This window comes from Centrocercus urophasianus, unplaced genomic scaffold (assembly GCF_019232065.1).
Source record: "Centrocercus urophasianus isolate 14NV4802_14NV808 unplaced genomic scaffold, USGS_Curo_1.0 seq_10, whole genome shotgun sequence".
Lineage (NCBI taxonomy): Eukaryota > Metazoa > Chordata > Aves > Galliformes > Phasianidae > Centrocercus > Centrocercus urophasianus.
In genome coordinates, this window is record NW_024884142.1 from 102,848,881 (window position 1) to 102,867,054 (window position 18,174).

General features: G+C 40.5%; 3 protein-coding genes across 10 annotated transcripts in view; 2 read left to right on the forward strand and 1 right to left on the reverse strand.

Annotated features, from left to right (window-relative positions):
• PUS10 (pseudouridine synthase 10) overlaps nt 1-542 on the reverse strand; it is a 31,028-nt gene extending 30,486 nt beyond the window's left edge. Inside the window, exon 1 of one of the 2 annotated variants that reach the window (XM_042827436.1) lies at nt 440-542. Coding sequence is in view for 1 of the 2 variants with exons in the window: in XM_042827430.1 (XP_042683364.1) it covers nt 214-339 (126 nt within the window). In the remaining variant the exon portion in view is untranslated. Of the gene's footprint in view, nt 1-213 lie in introns of both variants that reach the window. The other variant, XM_042827430.1, reaches the window with a different exon arrangement.
• A 140-nt stretch (nt 543-682) lies between these two features.
• On the forward strand, nt 683-7,818 carry PEX13 (peroxisomal biogenesis factor 13). The gene is made up of 4 exons (XM_042826006.1): nt 683-799; nt 2,595-3,292; nt 4,019-4,144; nt 4,719-7,818. The coding sequence occupies exons 1-4, from the start codon at nt 726-728 to the stop codon at nt 5,012-5,014; spliced, it is 1,194 nt and encodes a 397-aa protein (XP_042681940.1). The 5' UTR covers nt 683-725; the 3' UTR covers nt 5,015-7,818.
• A 940-nt stretch (nt 7,819-8,758) lies between these two features.
• The window catches only part of SANBR (SANT and BTB domain regulator of CSR), a 28,858-nt gene continuing 19,442 nt past the window's right edge, over nt 8,759-18,174 (forward strand). For 5 of the 7 annotated variants that reach the window (XR_006170047.1, XM_042825271.1, XM_042825263.1 and 2 more), the window contains exons 1-4: nt 8,759-8,838; nt 12,391-12,556; nt 13,425-13,611; nt 17,482-17,575. Coding sequence is in view for 4 of the 7 variants with exons in the window: in XM_042825271.1 (XP_042681205.1) it covers nt 12,407-12,556; nt 13,425-13,611; nt 17,482-17,575 (431 nt within the window). In the remaining 3 variants the exon portion in view is untranslated. Of the gene's footprint in view, nt 8,839-12,390; nt 12,557-13,424; nt 13,612-17,481; nt 17,576-18,174 lie in introns of those variants that run through there. The other 2 variants (XM_042825302.1, XM_042825296.1) reach the window with 2 other exon arrangements.

Genomic DNA, 18,174 nt, shown 5'->3' on the forward strand with positions numbered 1-18,174 from the left:
TTTTCGAGGAATGCACAGCAACTTAATAAACCTAACACCGAAATCACAGGAATTCTTATACTACAGCATTACTGTAATTTCTCAAATTTGCACAGTTCTGCAGCCACTTCTCTTGACCAAAAATACAAACAACATCCTTCTCCTCCAAGGAGTGTGCAAATAATACTGCATTCATGCGGTTGTACGTTCTAATTAGGAAAACAAAAAACAAACCTTGTATGGATGTCTATAAAGCGTCTGCGATCCCACACGGCAGAACCTGAAAATACATCGTGGGCACGTGCCAGCGCCCAGTAACAGCTGAACAATCGGTCTGTCCTTTTCTGTTAGAGGAGGCATGCTAGACAACACTAATATATACTTCAAAAAAAAAAAAAAAAAAAAAAGGAAGAGGCTAACGATAAACGCAACTCAGCAAACAATGAAAGAATTCATTCACCTCCCAAGGAGGCAGCCGTGGTACCAGAGGAGCCAGGGAACCCGGTATCACGGCACGGCACGGCCCTCAATCACACACAGCACTGCGCGCAGGGCCGCGCCAAGCAGCCACTGCGGCGCGGGGCGGAGCGCGTCGATAGGGGCGGAATGTGGAACGAGGAACGCGGTGCCGGAAGGCCGCCGGTTCGATCGCTCGGCGCTGCGGCGTCCCGCCTGCCGGGGGCGGGCGGAGGAGCGCGGCGGGCCGGAGCGGGTCGGTGCTAGAGCGGGGCTGCGGCGAGGCGGAGATGGCTTCGCAGCCGCCGCCTCCCAAGCCCTGGGAGAACCGGCGATTAGCGGGTGGCGTGGCGCCCGCCTTCCAGTGAGTGTGAGCCCCGAGCCCGGGTCTCTCCGCGCACGACGGGGTCGGCCTTCGCTCCCTGCGGGCGGCCGAGCTCAAAGGTCGGGCCTACCCGTCCGCGCGGCGCCGGCCCAGCAAGGCCCGAAGGCTTTAGTCGGGCCGGGAGGTGCAGGGCGGGTTGTGCGCGGGGCGGCCGTTCAGCCCGCTTCGTGGGGAGGTGTGTAGGGGTGTGGGGGGAACCCTTCGTCGGCACGAAAGGTGCTGTGGGCTCCTAGCCAGGCTGTGGAAAGCCGAGGATTTAACGAGGTGGAGGCGGACGTGTTAGCAAAGCTGGGTGTGTTGCCACGAGTGGAAAAAGTGCTGCCGTTCGTAGCTGAGGGTTGCGGAGCCGTGCTCGCCGTGGGAGTGGGGCTGTGCGCGGGCGTTCCTGGAGGTGGAGAAGATGAACGTGTGTTTGTTGCCGATGTGCTGACCTGGGGCTGGGCTCCTCCAGAAAGCAGCGTACGCACTGGGAAGGATGCCGCGCAGAAAGGGTTGGCGAGCTCATTGAAATCAGAAATCAAGGAAAGCTTGATGGCTGGAGATCAGCCTAGTTTTCCGCTTGGTGCTGTTGATTGCAATTATGGTGAGCTGAAACTGGGTAAAAGGTCACCTGCAAACTGAACTTTCAGGAAAAACCGTTTTCACTATAGGCTGAAGCTTGCTGAGCAAGATGTGTGATGTTTTTTTCGTGAAGTTATCTACTTCATTTTAATTTACTCCAAGTATCTTAAAAGTGAGCTGTCCTAAGGTGGCTTTTGGGCAGGTGTCCTCATCTTCTGTAGTAGTAACTTATTTTTACATCTGCTTTTAACTTGAAGTAGAGATTGGAAGAAACAAACAGTATCAAGATACAAATATACTTTGCTTTAAGTAAACCTACAGGTTTTGCTGTGGGAAAAGTTGTTGCCTATCATATATGTAAGTAGTATAGCAGATTGCTTCAATATGGAAAACAGCAGATGTTGGACAGCTACTTAATAGAATTCAGGTGCCAACCTAGAACTTGCAGAGACCTATTAGAAAGGGCATAGGTAAACTGGCTGAAACACAGGCATGCAAAGGGCTAGAAGTTCATTAAATTAAAAAAAAAAAAAAGTAAATGAGCTCATAATACCTCTTTCTGCCAAGTGTTAACAGTTTTAGATTCAATCCCAGTTCACTAAGGGACAGCAGGGAGCCCTACTCTCTTGTGTGTGCTGTATAGTCATTTGAATTTTCAGTTAGGTTCCACCAGCGGTTTCTCCCAGGGTGACTTCAGAGGAGCTGTCTACCTTCCTTCTTGCTGTACCATTGGCTATACCATTATCTGGAAGAAACGAGAACAAATGCAGGAATTAAAGCTTTCAAATTGCAAAATATTCTTGGTAGTGTGTATGAGATGCTCTTTTGCCCATGCAAATGACTTAGGAGTTGAATGAACATCAGGTTGGATGGGTCTAGCCATAGCATTTTGTGCTTTTAGTCTGTACGATAAAAACAGTTTATATATGTTTCAGTTATGCTGCAATTCAACACTTACACTGATTTTTTTAATTATTTTTTTATTTTTTTTAGTGAAAGGCTTGTATTTCTTGACAGAAATTTTTTCTTCCTACTAACACCGTGCAACAATACAAGTATTTGGCAACCAGGTTCCACCGTGCAACAAAACAATTATTTGGCAGTTTGGCACTGCCAAAACACAAGATCATATTGATAGCTATTCAAGAATGCTGGAGAAAATAAAAACATAACTCATTCTGAGTACTGATCTTGGTTGTCTGAATTTGTTTAGGTCTCCTGACTTGAGTGACAACTTGCTGACCAGACCTGGACAACCCACAGTTGCACGAATACCTCCACCTATTTTGCCAAGACCATCACAGCAAACAGGAAGCAGTAGTCTCAGTACTTTAAGGCCAGCATATAGCAGTTCTTTTACTACAGGCTATGGTTCATATGGAAATTCTTTTTATGGAAGCTACAGTCCTTACAGTTATGGATATGGTGGCTTGGGCTATAACCGCTTTCGTACAGATGATATTCCTCCCAGCAGGTTTGTTCAACAAGCTGAAGAGAGCAGCAGAGGTGCATTTCAGTCCATTGAAAGTATCGTGCATGCATTTGCCTCAGTCAGCATGATGATGGATGCTACCTTTTCAGCTGTGTACAACAGCTTCAGAGCTGTGTTGGATGTAGCCAACCACTTCTCCCGCCTCAAAGTACACTTCACAAAGGTGTTTTCAGCTTTTGCTTTAGTGAGAACTATAAGATATCTCTACCAACGTCTACAGCGATTACTGGGTCTGCGGAAGAGCTCTGAGAATGAGGATTTGTGGGCTGAAAGTCAGGGGACAGTAGCTCGTGTTGGTCTTGAAGACAAGGCAGCTAACTCAGCAAAATCCTGGCCTATTTTCTTGTTCTTTGCTGTTATTATGGGAGGTCCATATCTGATTTGGAAACTGCTTTCTACATACAGTGATGAAGAATCAGGTAAAGATGATCTGCAGCATGGGAGAATCATGAGAAGTACAGATGATACTGTTCATTTAGTTATCGTGTATAGAGATTAACCTTACACTTCAGCAATGGAAATCTATAGATTCTGGGGTACAACACTGAATTTTAAGCATGTGGTATGGTACAAGTAATAGCTTGTATAAATAGCCTGCTGTTGAACTGAGATTCAGTTTCATGATACACTTTATGTGATTGCAAAATCATGATTCCTTTCTATTTAAATGTGGCAGGTGGAGAAGGAAAAGCTGTTGGTTAGGTTTACTCACCAAATCACAGAATCACAGAATGGCCAGGGTTGGAAGGAGCTCAAGGGTCATGAATCTCCAACCCCCTGCCACATGCAGGGCCACCAACCTCCACATTTCATAGCAGCCCAGGCTGCCCAGGGCCCCATCCAACCTGGCCTTGAACACCTCCAGGGACAGGGCATCCACAGCCTCTCTGGGCAGCTGTTCCAGAACCTCACCACTCTCTCTGGAAAGAATTTCCCCCTGACATCCAACCTAAATCTCCCCTCCCTCAACTTAAAAGGTTAAAAATGTTGTCTTTGTTAGTCCTGTTGGTCCTCTGCTAGAGAAGCAAGAAAGTTAAGGTGTCTTCTCCATTTTTATTTTATTAAAAAATCAAAACCAACCAACCAAAAACTTCTCATCCTTGAAATTCAAAGCAAGTAACTTCTTAATTTCTTTTTGGAAACAGTATCTAGTAACTGGGCAAGTGGAGAAGATGATCATGTAGTTGGAAGAGCAGAATATGACTTCAGTGCTCTCTCAGAAGAGGAAATATCCTTCCGTGCTGGTGACATTCTAAAATTAGCACCCAAAGGTAAGCTTTTAACTTTCAACTTGTTTTCTAATTGTATGTGAAATAAGTTGTGTAGTTTGAGTCTGAATTGTGTGTAGGGGGGGAAAAGAAGGGAGCAAGGAGGATGGGGGAGAAAGTGAGAATGTAAAAACAAAACACCTTTTTTGACGCAATTCCTCAGACCTACTTATTATTTTTTTTAAATTATTTTTCATTATATGCACTGTAATAAAACTTACTAAACAGTTTTGTTCAATTTCCCTGAAGTATAACACAGCCTAAAAGTATTACTCAGAGTATACTTTGTGGTTACCTTTGTGGCTATCCTTTTTTCATATTTGTTGTCCAGCTGTGAAGATCCTTAGGCGTTTGCAGTATGGTGGTGTCAACAATTTCAGCTTCACAGTGCACTTCAGAACACCTCATCAATGCAGATCCTTGTCATTTCTCTTGCGTAGTAATTTGTATTTCCCTTTTATTACAGAGTTATTTTCTGTGTGATCAATTGTGCTCTGCCTTCTTGTGTATTTGTGCCTCAACTGCAAAATACTTTGAATTGCTTCGTAACCTAATGCTCTTGCGTTTTCTTTTTCAGACCAACAACCCAAAATCCGTGGCTGGCTTCTGGCTAGTTATGATGGTCAAACAACAGGACTTGTACCAGCTAATTATATCAGAATACTGGGCAAAAGAAAAGGCAGGAAAACAGTGGACCTGGAAAGGATTACAGAGCAACGTCCATCTTTCACTGGGATGCCTGCTAGAGGATCCACTGCTGCTGTGACTTTGGAGGAACAGGAAGCTGCTTTTGATTCTGTTTTTGCAGGAAGTAATAAAGTTCCTGTTGCATCTGACTCCACTGCAGTTAGTGGAGAGAAACAGGAACTCTAATGCACTTTCCTCAACAAAGCAACTGAATGGTGTTTTATTGATAAAACTTAGGGTATGTTTAAAATCTATGTTGTAGTAGAACACTGATGGGCCTGTACCAGACTGGTAAAAAGATGGAGAAATTCTTGCTCAAATTTGTATTATTTCTTTTTAATTTACCTAAGGCTGCATATTACCTAACCACCTTGCAGCAGCTATAAGATCTGGAGCCAGGAAGAATTGAGGTGTTTATAACAAAGCAAACAAACAAAGTAATAAGTGCTGGTCTGTTCTGATTAAGTAGAGAAACTGTTGATAAAGTCTAGAATTAATGTCCAGTCTTCATTGGAATGTCAGCTTGACAGGATGCCACTTCAGCTGATGTGCAAAGGGAAAGTAAATTTCTGTGAAAGGTTGTCCAGAACTGGAGGCTGAGGACGATACTCTAGTAATAGTACTTTGTTTCCCTCTAAGAATTGCGAGAGATTTAGGTGACACAGTCAAACCATTACAAGTTCTCAATTGCTTGCTTTTGGTAAGAAGTACGGCTTCTGTCATAAAGACTTAGATTGCTCTTTCTCATAAAAATAGTGACTTATGAGAAAGAGAAGGGGGTACAGTAAGGGAAGGAGATAGAAATTAAAAAAAAAAAAAAAAAAAAAAAAAAAAGCAATGCATCTTTGCTTATTAAAATAACATTAGAGTAAAGGGCATCATCTAGTCACGCACTTCCCATGTTGTTTATTTTTACTTCCTTCTATGGTATGCTAATTTAGCATCACCTCTAGCCATTTTGTGTTGCAGCCTATTAACTGTCTGTCAGTCACCTATCAACTACCACATCTCATTTCCATTTTTTTTTGTTTATATTTGTTTTAAAAGAATGCCAAAATATCCTGCATAATAGTAATGCAGTGGAGAGGCAGGAGTTTACAGAATTCCATTGAGTGGCAAAGAAAACGTAAAGTTTTGTACTTAGTTGTCCCAGTTAGCTAAGTTCTTGGAGGAACTCCAATTCAGGTGGTAAATGTTACATCAGCCCATAAATTTGAGAGCTCTGATTTATCAAGAGCCATAAGTGCATTAAGACTGTTCAGAGTGTGTAGTATTTTATTCATATTGATGTTTGAGAATTCTGTATTGAAATACAATTTTTCTTAATGAAGGAGAGAGAAAACTTTTTTCTTGTAGAATATATATATATATATATATATATACACCCATTCTAAAAGTTAGAGGAGTAGATAAACTTATTAAAACTTGTTTTTACGGTTAAAAAACAGCTTTTATTTCGAAGATAGAAAAGGTAGGATACAGGCATTTGCTTAGCTGATCCAGAAGTTTCAGTTTGTTTCTGTAAAGATCTTCAACAGCCATTATGTATTTAAGCAAAGCTTTCAGTATTTACACTTTAATTGCATTTGCTGGCCTTCTTAGAATTATCAACAAAATGGACAAGAGAGGAGAGCATAGTTTTATTGAGGTAGAGTGACTGAGAAGATGCATCTTATGCTGAATCCTCGGATTTTAAAGTAACCTCTGGGTGCCTGTTTGATATAGCAAGAATAAATGGCTGTGGTCAGGTGTTGGGAGATACCATTTTTATTAGATTGTTAGATCTTCAAGTGGAGAGAAAGAAATAGTTTAAAAAACAAATGTGAAACTGTATTTAAAACAGAACATCTGAAATACATAGACAAGAAAAGTTGGGGGGTAGAGGGGGAAGGGTTAGTGTGCACGGTTTTGCTTACAGTGTGTATTCATGGGAGGAATTATTTACTGTTGTAAGATTTGCTTAACGGGCTATCAGTCTTCCGTGGCAGGGTAAGATTTCAGTCAGAGGAAGGGTTTACATAAATGAACAACCCAAACTTTTTGTAGTCGCGTTGACTATTTCAACTACTTCAAGTTGACTTCTATTTACTTGCTCACAGGAAGTTTGGTAGATAGTGCTTTGGTGTTTGTTAGAATCTTTCAAACTACTAATTCTAAGATAAATTCAATTTTTCACATTGTAAGACATACTATTTTAAAACAGTTAATAGAAAAATAGGTTATTAATAATTTGTCTATACAACAGTTCAACTTTTGTCTACCGATCACTTGTTCTCATAACTACCAGCTAAATGTTGGCAGAGGTTTTGATTCTTTCAGTCTTATGATTAATGGGAAAAGAAAGATAAAGCAATGAACTAAGTTATTTAGGTGCAGAAGGGTGTTAATTAAGTAAAGTGCATGTTTGTTTCAAGATTTAAATTTTGTTTTTTACATGTACAAACTAATGTCAGGAAAAGGCCTGAATTGTACAATCCCACACAGCCCCCAGACATTGCATATCTGGCTGTATGTCAACCTCCAGAGAAAAAAATCATCTAAATGAATGCTGATTGAAAAAGAGCAGCCTGTCAACCATGCTCCCAAGACTTGCCCAACTTTAGCAAAGTGAGCAGACTGGAAGGAGCGGGTGTGGCTCCAACAGGAGTGGGTGGAAGATTGGGAAAGCGGTTGATTCTTAGATCCTAAGACTTCTACATTCTATGTTATGTTATTCTTTGAAATTGTTTATATACCTGTACCATATAGGCATAGAAGGCTGTAACAGACCTATGACATTTGCATATATAACATTTTAGTTTATTCTTTCTTTAGTGTCATTGATACCCAGTTTAGTATGCCAGCCATTTTATGCTTGAATACTATGAGCTAATGACAGTTGCCAGTTTTGGCTGGTTCTCCGGGTGCTGGCAGGATGCGAATGTGCACATGTTCAACGCTTTGCTCAGGTTTCTGAAGAATAAATTAAAAATATTCCTCGTCTAGTGTAAGTTTCTAAAATTTTCTGCTCCTTTTGCACAGGTTCAAATACTGTGTCTTCTGTGGAACATCTGAGCTAGTAAGATTGTGTTGGCATATTTGGTCATTTTGCTGAAACATCCTAGTTGGGTAAATACGGAGCAAATTGTTTCTTATAAACCTGTTCAGTGAAAATTTCCAGAGGAGGTATCAACACACCAACAAGAAACAACCACACCAATTTCCAGAATGCACTATCAACATTGCAAAGAAATGCACAACATTGCTTAGAAATTCTTGTTGGTGACAGCAGAGGAACGCTTCATTTTCCACAACAGAGGTGACATTAAGCCATTTCCGTAGGCGCAGGTGTGGCCGCGCGCTGGGCTTTGCCAGCACTTGTGGCAGTGGGGTTGTCGCTGTGTCCACAAGCGATAACGTGCGCTCCTTCCGCTTGCCTCCTGACGCTGCTTCTGCTGTTTTCCGCGCCGTGTACTCGCTACAAAGCTTCCTCCCCGGGAAGCTCTCGCCTTCCGCTTCGTTGCTCCGTTCCGCCCCTGCTGAGCCCGTGGCGGCGCTGCGGGGCGGAAGCGGGACGGCGTTGATGACGAGAAGGCCTGGGGGGCGCGTAGCCAGGCGACTGGACGCGGGGCTGGAGAGGGCGCTGCCGCTGCACTGCGACAAGGTGGGGCCGCTGGGAAGGGCGGTTCCTCCGCCGCGACACATCGCGGGAAGAGCTTCGGCCGCGCTCCTCCCGGGCGCGCTATTGGTCGTCACCGGCGGAGGGGAGCGGAGTTTCATCACCCGCCAGGCACCGGTTGGCTGTGAGCTGCCCCCTCATGACGCACCCCGCCTCCCCGCTCTGAGAAGGTGGCGCTGGGCGGTGCCGGCGTCTGAAGTGGCCGTCGTACGGCTCGGCTCTGCGGCTGGTCGCGCCGCGGGCTGCTGGTGCTGCTGCCCCTCCCGGCTCCTCAGGAAGCGGCTCTGTCCGCCCGCTTTCCGCCTTTGCGCCCACTGCCCTGCTGCTTGGCGCCGGCCTGGGAGCCCCCCAGGTAACCGTGCCCCGCCGCGGCCGGAGAGGGCCGGGTCCGTCAGCGGGCGGGCTGCCCCCGACGGAACCCTTGTTGTTATCCATGGAAAGATGCCTTGGTTTTATCGCAGAGCTCCTCGCTGCTGCTGTTATTCTGTATGGAATGAGTGGGTAAAACGTTATTTGGGGTGCGATTAGGTTTGAGAGTTTCATGATGTTTCTGAGTGATTCTTATCGCTGCATAGTGATGTGTACGTGATTTTGTTACCAGCAAAGTGCTTAAAGTTACTGTGTTTGTTCGTTTAAATGATAAACTCTCACTATGGTAAAATAACTGCTTTTCTTTTTTTGGTTATCCCATATGATCCTGTTGAAGGAAGAGGTGGTATATGCAATATTGGTATTATTAGTACCTTTGCTCAAGTTTATTCTGTATCTCGAGACCAGGGGGTTCTTGGTTCTCCATCACTGATTCATTTCCATGGATTTGCAAACCAGGTGCAATACGCACAGAAATCAGTGTAAGAAATGGGCTTTGTGTCCTATAACCACAGAAGTTTACCTCTGGTGCAGACCTGTCCATGCCTTGAATTCCGTACACCAGATATTGCAGATATTCAGTGGCTTAACTCTGATTGATTTTTGTGTGTCTGTACACTGCTGGAGAGAAGTTTCCAAATTACCGTAGTGGCATCATCTAATACTGCCATCGTGATAAGGGCTTAAGGACTCAAATGTGGGGACTGATCTACCTGTACTTCATAGCAGCATCTATATTAGTTGGAATTTGGAGCTTGTATGCCGTTATTCTTCAGCTGTTTGAAATGCTTTGCAGTAGATTTCATTTAGATGGAATTGCCAAGCTGCTGTGTCTTTCATCTGTTTGACTTATCTTTCTAAAAGGAAGGCCTTCAACCTGGTGCTGTAGTTTGTGGTGTTTTTTCTTTGTTTAGATATCATGAACATGGGGAACTTAAGCATTATTTTAGCATGCTCTCATTTCTTCAAATTTCTGATTGTTTCATTTCGCTGCCCTTTTGAGAGAATGAAGGCTTATAATTATCTGCAAATTTTGTTTCTAGTAATAGCAATAACAAAAAACACCTGGAATGGATTCTACAGTCAGAAAAAAAATAGTGCTTTTTTAATGTATTTGTCTTGTCTTTTAGCTATATGGATAGAAAGCTATGCAAAAGAAATGCCTATATTATTCCTTTAGTAACAGGGAGTTAGTTAAGACTGCTGTGGTCCAAATGTATTTTCCCTGAAATACTCTATGATCCTTGCTTCATACATTAAAATTCAACTGACTTTTAGATTCTGCTATTTATGTGATCTGCATAAGGTACTTCAGAAAAAGTCTAAAGCAATCTCCAAATACGGGTGCTTACTAAGCTCTCTGGCTGGGTGCTAGTTAATTATGGAAGTGTTGGTTAATGCCAGCAGTTTTCTCAGAGTATAGTAAAGCAAGTGCTTTGAACTTCTACTGTGTTCCCTTTTCTCAAATGTAAAATGCATTTAAATAATTTTTGTTGTTGTTGTTTTTTGTTTGTTTTGTTTTCCAATTACTTGGTCTGCATTTTAGAAGTATTCAGTGCTTATGCTTGTTCTGATGTTTGATCTATTGTTTAACTTGAAACTGGAGGAACAAGGTTCCTCAACACTAATAATCCCAATAACTGGGTGTTGTGAATGCTTTAGGACAATTCAAAACTCAAGTGTTCAGGATGAGGGATGCTTAGTTGTGTTCTGAAATTTTAGCAATTGCCCCTTAGCTAGATGCCTGAGTTGACCTCTATTAGATGGGAATCAGATTTATAAAACAAAAAGCAGAGCAACAGGAGGCCTTCGGTTTACTTTTCTGTAGTACTCTGAAAATTATTCTCACCTTTGGATTCGAGAACCTATCTGGGCCCTGGATCCTTTATTTTCTGTTCCTTCTTCAGGGGAGGGAATTAAAAATTCGTATTTTAGAGTTCTGATAGAGTCCTTTTGTTCCAAGTATTTAGCAACTGAGGGAAGCAAAGCATTTCACACGCATTTCTTTTCATTCTGGCTCATACAACACCTGCTGTACAGCTCCAAGGTTTTGACGGAGTTAGAGATGCAATCTTGAGAGCAGATGCAACACAATACAAGTTCGTATAATTCTTACCATTCTTTAGCTAGAGCAGATGTTGTTTTTTAACCACCATTCGTAATGATTTCATGCTAATACATAGGACTGTGATGTCCAGTGGTTGGTGGATGGGCATCTTCTGTGTAGTCAACTGTAGGAGTAGAAGCATCTAGCCAAAGTGTATGACTAGAACTTGGGATAAAATAGCGTGCTTGCTAGAACACAATGGCAGAGCAACAGCAGCAAGTCAGTAGGACTAATGGTCTAGTTAGTGTGCATACAAGGAAGGGAAGAGACCAAAGAAGGAACCTAATAATATTTTTGATTGACTAGGTTGTTATTGTGTGGTCTTTTACACAGTGATTTTAGGTTTTTTTTTTTTTTTTTTTTTTTTTTTTTTTTCTTTCCAGTTACAGATACTTTTGTGGAATCTTTAGTTTTATCTTGGCTCAGCAAAGACGTGATCAGGTTCTGCTATGTGTTAGTAACTTGGACCTGGAAACAGCAGCTCTTGACACTGCAATGTATTTTCCTTATTGTCTTGTTCTGACTTGCACTTCCATTCATAAGTTAGGGAAAGAGAAACTCTACAGCATCTCATTCAAGAGTAGACTTTCTTCTAGACTGTATTTAGAGTGCACTTCTAAAAACTGTTGCTTCTAGAAACATCTGTCTCTTGGAGCAACTGTTTGTGGCTTCCTTTTCCATCTTCCCCCCCCCCCCTTTTTTTTTTCTTTAAATAAAGCTTCGTAAATTTACATACAAGTGGATTTTTCTGTTCCTTTGTGTTGAAGCAATTCAAAGGAGTGACATGCTGTAACTGAGTCTGATTTGATGTGTTGTACGCTTTCTCTCCTTTCCCTCATAGAATTTGAGTATGCGGATATGAAATTGTCATGGTTTTATGATTTCTGTTAGCAGTATTCCCCATCATCACATCGTGTAGTGCACTGGGAATCTCAGATGTACTACAGCTCTGGTGACTTGATGTCACCAGACTAGCTCTCTTTGCTCCCTGGCAGATCAAACTAAGAACCTTGCTTTTCAGAAACTCTCTCATTTATTTGATTTATTAGCTTAAATCCTGATTAACTTGGTTGTTGTTTTTGTTTGTTTGTTTGTTTTGAGGTTTTCTTTTGCTGTTATAATTAGTAAGCCAAGTTTGTTTTCCTCCTCAGATCATTACTGCTGTTATTGTTTCCCTTTCATTCCCTTTTCCTCCCTTTTTTCAACTTTTTTCAAGCCCTGTGGGGCCTGCTGTTTCCCTATCGTGGATACAGATCTAGAGATAAGACTGTGACAGAAACGCTGGCAAGTGTTGCTGCTAAGAGGATTGTAATACTGTGATGTTTCCCACAGTAACATGCATTACCTTCTGCACTTCCCATTACCTTCTGAAAGTTAATCTTTAGCAATGGTTGCAATGAGATGTGATAATAGCATTTTCTCTTCTAGGTATAAGCAGCGAAAGATGAGTTGTGGTTTTTCAGAAAACAATAACTTTCCGTATGACAACAATCAAATGGTTTTGGATATGATCCTGTGTTCCCTACTTGGTGTTTCTCAGCCTATCAACTGGGACAGCGTGGCAAGGCTAGTTCCTGGATATACATCCAAAGAGGTGAATTTACTAATAAAGGAGTCTGTATACTTCAAGCAGTATATGATGAAGAAGATAGCTTCTTTGGGAGGGAGGAAAATTGAATTTAAGGGAGGGTGGGTTTTTGGTTTTTTGTTTTTTTTTTAATTAATTTATAATCAGGAGAACTGAAAACTTTGAGCAGTGGATTGAAGAAAAAATCTGTTTGTACAGAACACTGAGTTTAAGAAGTACATTCTGCATTTTCTTTCACTAAGGCTGGTACAGAATAAAAATAAAAATTTTTGGAAAGTAGGAATTGAAATTGGAATAGCAAGTGAAAACTTATGATGTATTTAAATGTACCTGGCTAAGATTATTTTCATGGAAAGGGTGGCAGTACCTACTAACTTGTAGCTTGTGGGTTACGAATTTCTCATTGACATTGTAATTCTAAGTAAGAGTTCTTATTGTGAAGGAGTGCAGATGTCTTTCTTGCTTGGTCTTAGAAGATATGGACTGTTCATTCTTTGGTTGGATGGAAATCATAAAGTAAAATAATAGGAATTATGAAGAAATTATGGCTACTTTTAATTAATGCTTTGATGCACAATGCTTTAGATGAAAAAGAAAAAAAAAACCCACAAAAAAAACCAACCCAACTAGCTTCAAAAAGAGAATTTAAGCACTCCCTTAATCTCCCTTTTGAAGATTAGGCTTAAAATTGTATGCCTCATGAAAATAAAGATTGGAACAGGTTTCATCATATATTTTTTTTTTCTGTTAGAGTATGACCAAACTGTTGATGTGCACAAGGTAATACAAAATACAGTATCTGCCTCAATTTAGAATTATTAAAAATGTACCAAAAGCTACTGCTTCGTTGTCCTATCATTTTATCTTGTGACAGTGTGCAAAAAGGTTTGATGAACTAAAAAGCACTGGAAGTTCACCCGTTGACAACCAGTATAATCCCTTGATGGCTGCTGGTGAGAATCCTGTGGAAACTTTAGCTGTGTACATCAAATCCTCCTTGCTCGACACACAGACAGAGTTTCAGGACACTGCTATTGGGCAGGATTCCATTACTATAACTGGTATGTTTTAGTTGTTCTGAAATATATTGGCTTGGGGTTATAGTCAGTGTGCGCATGCTTTTCTGTCTTGAGTGGTAGGTCCACCCAGGAGTAGTCTTTGTCTTAGAAAGAGAAAAGTTAAGCATAATTAATAGTGTGTACTCGAAGTCTCTTTCAGTTAGTTTACGTTGAGGCAGTGGATATTTTCAATAGCTTGCCTTTCTGAAAGGTATTTTTTGTGGGAGCACATAAAAGATGGAATCATGGAATCCTTAGAGTTGGAAGGGACCTTTAAAGGTTATCTAGCCCAACTGCCCCGCAGTGAACAGAGATGTGCACAGCTAGATCAGGTTACCCAGTCCCTGATCCATCCTTGCCTTGAAAGTCTCTAGGGACAGGACATCAACCCCATCTCTATTATTCTATTATATATATATGTGTGTGTGTGTGTGTGTGTGTGTATGTGTGTATATATATATAATACAATATACTAATCTATCAATATATACGTATTATATATATTATATTATTATCTCACAGTATTTTTAATAATGTTCCAGTGCCTTACCACCTTCACTGTAAAAGACTTTTTCCTTATATCTAACCTAAATCTTCCCTCTTTAATCTTGAAGCCATTTCTGTCACCACAGACCCTGCTGAAGAATCTGTCCCCTTCTTTCCTGTAGGGTCCCCTTTAGATATTGAGAGGTCACCTTGCAGCCTTTCTTCTCCAGGCTGAGCAGCCCCAGCTCTGTCAGCCTGTCCTTGTAGGAGAGTTGTTCTGTCCCTTGGATCGTTTTTGTGGCCCTCCTGGACACGGTCCAACAGGTCTGTGTCTCTCTCGTACTGAGGACTCCACATCTAGACTCAGTACTGCAGGTGAGGCCTCACCAGCACAGAGCAGAGGGGCAGGATCACCCTGCTCGCCACGCTGCTTTTGATGCAGCCCAGGATATTTTTGGCTCTCTGGACTGAGGGTGCATTCGACCCCATTGTCAGTGTCGTTGATGGAAAAATTAAAGATTATGGGTCATCGCTGACCCCTGTGGGACCCACTGCTCATCACTGATCTCCATCCAGATATTGAGCCATTGACCACTACTCTCTGGACTCAATACTGCTGCCAGTTCTTCATCCATTGAACAGTCCATCCATCAAACCCTTTGGCTAAACCTTTCTTTTTAGGATTTTTGGTAGAAGGAAGATCTATTTTGTTTTGAATCCCCAGTGGTGCATTGTTAACTCTGCGAACATTTGTGATCACAGTAAGCTGTGTTATTAAAATAACTTGAAAGCTTTGTGTAGAAAAGCTGCAAAGACCCTTGAGGTCAAACTCTCCCAGCAAAAGGCCCTTTTTAGTGCCTGCTATGGTACTTAACGGCAAGAAGGACACGAAGGAGTTAAGAACATAGTCTGATTACTTTTTGATGCTGGGTAGTTTTGCAGTGCCATACAATGTATCTTAGTCAATTATGTATCTCAGTAATATTTTGACAGAAGAGGATATCATTCATAATAGTTGTGCACTTATTGAAATATCTCATTAAGTATTTCTACTGTAATTAACTATATGATAGTTATTCTCTGGATTTCGGTGTGTTCTGAGATGTTTTAGATGTTTTCAGCATGTTGTAGAACTAGGCAAATGTGTTGCAGGAGCAACTTGCTTTGCTGGAGTAATGAGTGAACTATTTTTGTGTTGCAAGCTGAAAAACTGGTGAAGTATCAAATAAAACGCTCTCTCTTATAATGTCTTTTAGCATTGGTTTCTGGTTACTTTTTTTTTTTTTTTTTTTTTTTTTTTTTTTCCAGAAGAAATGCAGCTGTTTGACCTTCGCTGGAGAACAAATGTTTTTATTATAGCTAATAGAGATGACATATGAAAACTATAAATAAAATACATAGACCAGGATTGCTTTTATCAGCTTTCAACTTTTTGCTTGCTAAACACTATACCTGGAACAAATTCTTGCACCTACAGGTGGCTGCTTAGAAGATTATTAGCTTCCCAATAGGTAGTTAACTCTGCTCATAGAGCTCTTTAGACATCTAGTGCATATTTTCTTTTTAACTGTTTAAGTTATTATTAAGTATTAATGTAGTTAAGTACCCTGAAGTTTCCTAATCGAAAGATAATAGTAGCATGAGAGAGATTCTGTATTGCTTTGTCTACCACATTTTTTGTGACTGGAATAAATTATTTTTTGTTTATATATAACTTCTTAATATTAAGGTATTTTTTTCTCACAGGTTTGTAGTGAATTCACTTTCTTAATATTTGTGGGGTACTCATATATTTTAGAATTAAGGATTGAGAAAAGTCCATTTGCAAATTGTTTTTTCATTTAATTACTTCCTTGTGTATTCACGTATACATATTTATATGGACAAAAATCTTGGACCTGTTTGGATTTGCTTGTAGATGTGGGTAATAGCAAGTAAATTAATCAAACCAAATTCATTTTGAATTGGGTTTTGTTCTTGTTTGAGTGATAAAACATTGTTTACTACTTGCTAATTACAAGGCAGATTGCTACCAAGTCCTTCTGAATGGCAGTAAACATATGGGACACACTTGCCTAAGTTAGTAGCTTTCAAACTTTGAGCCATCTATAAGCTCTGAGAGAAGATTGGGAAGAAAGAACAAAGTAGAAACACATAGTGAAATTTAGTTAATCTGACTATTGCATATTCTTGACAGCATTATTTCCTTTTCTTCATTAGATAACTTCATTGTGTCCAAAATAATTTCTTAATATTTATGGACAAAACTCTTCCATGTAATTTTTTCCACAGACCTTTCCTTTTAAAATATTCATCTTACCTTGTGTTCAAAATACTGACTTCTACCTTGGCAGTATTTCTGCTAGCATGGGTCACATGCCTGCAGTTGAATGGCTACACCGAAGGCTGTGGCTGACTTTTCCAAGGTTCTCCTAGGGTCTGTCCTATAAATTTGCCACTTTATTGACTACCTTTCTTTGATTATGGCCTTACTGAGGCTTGGCTGTCCAAGATGGTAGGCTATATCTTTGGAGAAAGCTTTGTTCTCCACTTGGTGTGATACCTAATTTTCCAGAAGGTATAACTGTTGCATTCTGAACTGCATAGAGCTTCGAAATCATTTGTTATCATTCTGCTGTTGTAATGTAGTCATGAGATAAGAAGAGCTATCTTAGTCCTCAGAATAGTTCGGCCTCCTCTATTACTTGAGAGGGAGAAGGTGCTTCTGGAACCATATGATCTTTAAGGTCCTGTCCAAACTAAGCTATCACAGTAGGAAAAGTTATCCAAAGTGTGAAGCTGGGGTATCTTAGCTCTTGATTTATTATTTCTTTATTTATTATTATTGACTAGACCTGCTAGCCTTCAGTTTTTTGTACCTGTTACGTTGCCTGAGTGTGTTTGTGAGGAAAACATTTGAAATAGAACTCAGCTATAAGCTGCATAATGGAGTTCTAGGAAGAGAGAGATTTAATGCTCAGCTTTTTATGAGCATTGTTTTATCCTGTTGGTTGCTTTAATCCACATATTTATGAAACTTACCAAAAACACATTTACAGAGACTTCTATGCTTTTGTTTGGAAGCAGCTTTTTTTCAGAGCTTTAAAAAAAAAATAAGCATGCATAAGAAGCATTGAGACAGGATTGATCTGAGTTCACAGCCAAGTGTCTGGGCATCCCAGCAATGCTGCTGATCTAGATTTCTGTTTCACAGTACTCAGAGGAGGGATTTGGATTATCTAGTAACCCATGTGATAGCACAGATCTATTGCTCTGTACTTAACATTGCTCTGCAACAGAAGCTGTACTTACATTGGATTTCCAAGATATTGAAAAGCAGGTCAGGCATTTTTTATCTAATGCAGCCTTTTTCTCCTTACTCTTAAGGAAGGCCCAGCACAGCCTCCACAAGGAATTGTTCTTCAGAATCTGACAAAGGTCCTGTGCATAAGAGTGAAGAAAGCACTGATGAGAGCCAGGGGTAAGAAGGTCCTTGTGTATTTGTTATTTGGAAGATTATAATGCTGACAGAAAGTTATCTAAAGTTCTGTTCTACTATCACAGTGAAAATAACTAGGAGCATCCTGGAAAGATCTATAAGAAATGTTGAAGCTTTCTCTAGCAGCAGAAACGTTAGGGATTGTCTTGAGAACTTATATGCTGGGGGGTGACTTGTTTATGAATTTGTCCCCAGTGTTTGCCTGAAAATGATTGATCATTGCAGTGGTAAGAATAGGAAACAACCTGATTTTTAAAAAGCAGTAAATAAAGATTGATGCTGAATGACATTTATTCAAAAAATAGTTACGTTCTGTGAACATGGGTTTGTCCTATTCATGGGACAGATGGAGAAGAAAACTGTAACTGAAAAATGCAAATGAACAATTTTACTATCCATTCAAATAGCCATTTTCCTTACTGTATGAGATGTTTAAGAGTAACATGTTTGAGTCATGCATAAGCATGGCCATCTTTTTCTGGAGGCAGCGTAGACTGATTCTAGCTTTTTTTTACCATAATAGTCACTTTAATATAAAATAAAGCAGTTTTAGTTTTATCTGTGTGTTTTTTCACTAAAAT

Bases quoted from the DNA above. Each gene is read 5' to 3' on its own strand.
- PEX13 (XM_042826006.1), top strand. From the start codon at position 726: ATGGCTTCGCAGCCGCCGCCTCCCAAGCCCTGGGAGAACCGGCGATTA. The intron at 800-2,594 runs GTGAGTGTGAGC...GAATTTGTTTAG, and splicing joins GGCGTGGCGCCCGCCTTCCA to GTCTCCTGACTTGAGTGACA. The intron at 4,145-4,718 runs GTAAGCTTTTAA...TTTCTTTTTCAG, and splicing joins TCTAAAATTAGCACCCAAAG to ACCAACAACCCAAAATCCGT.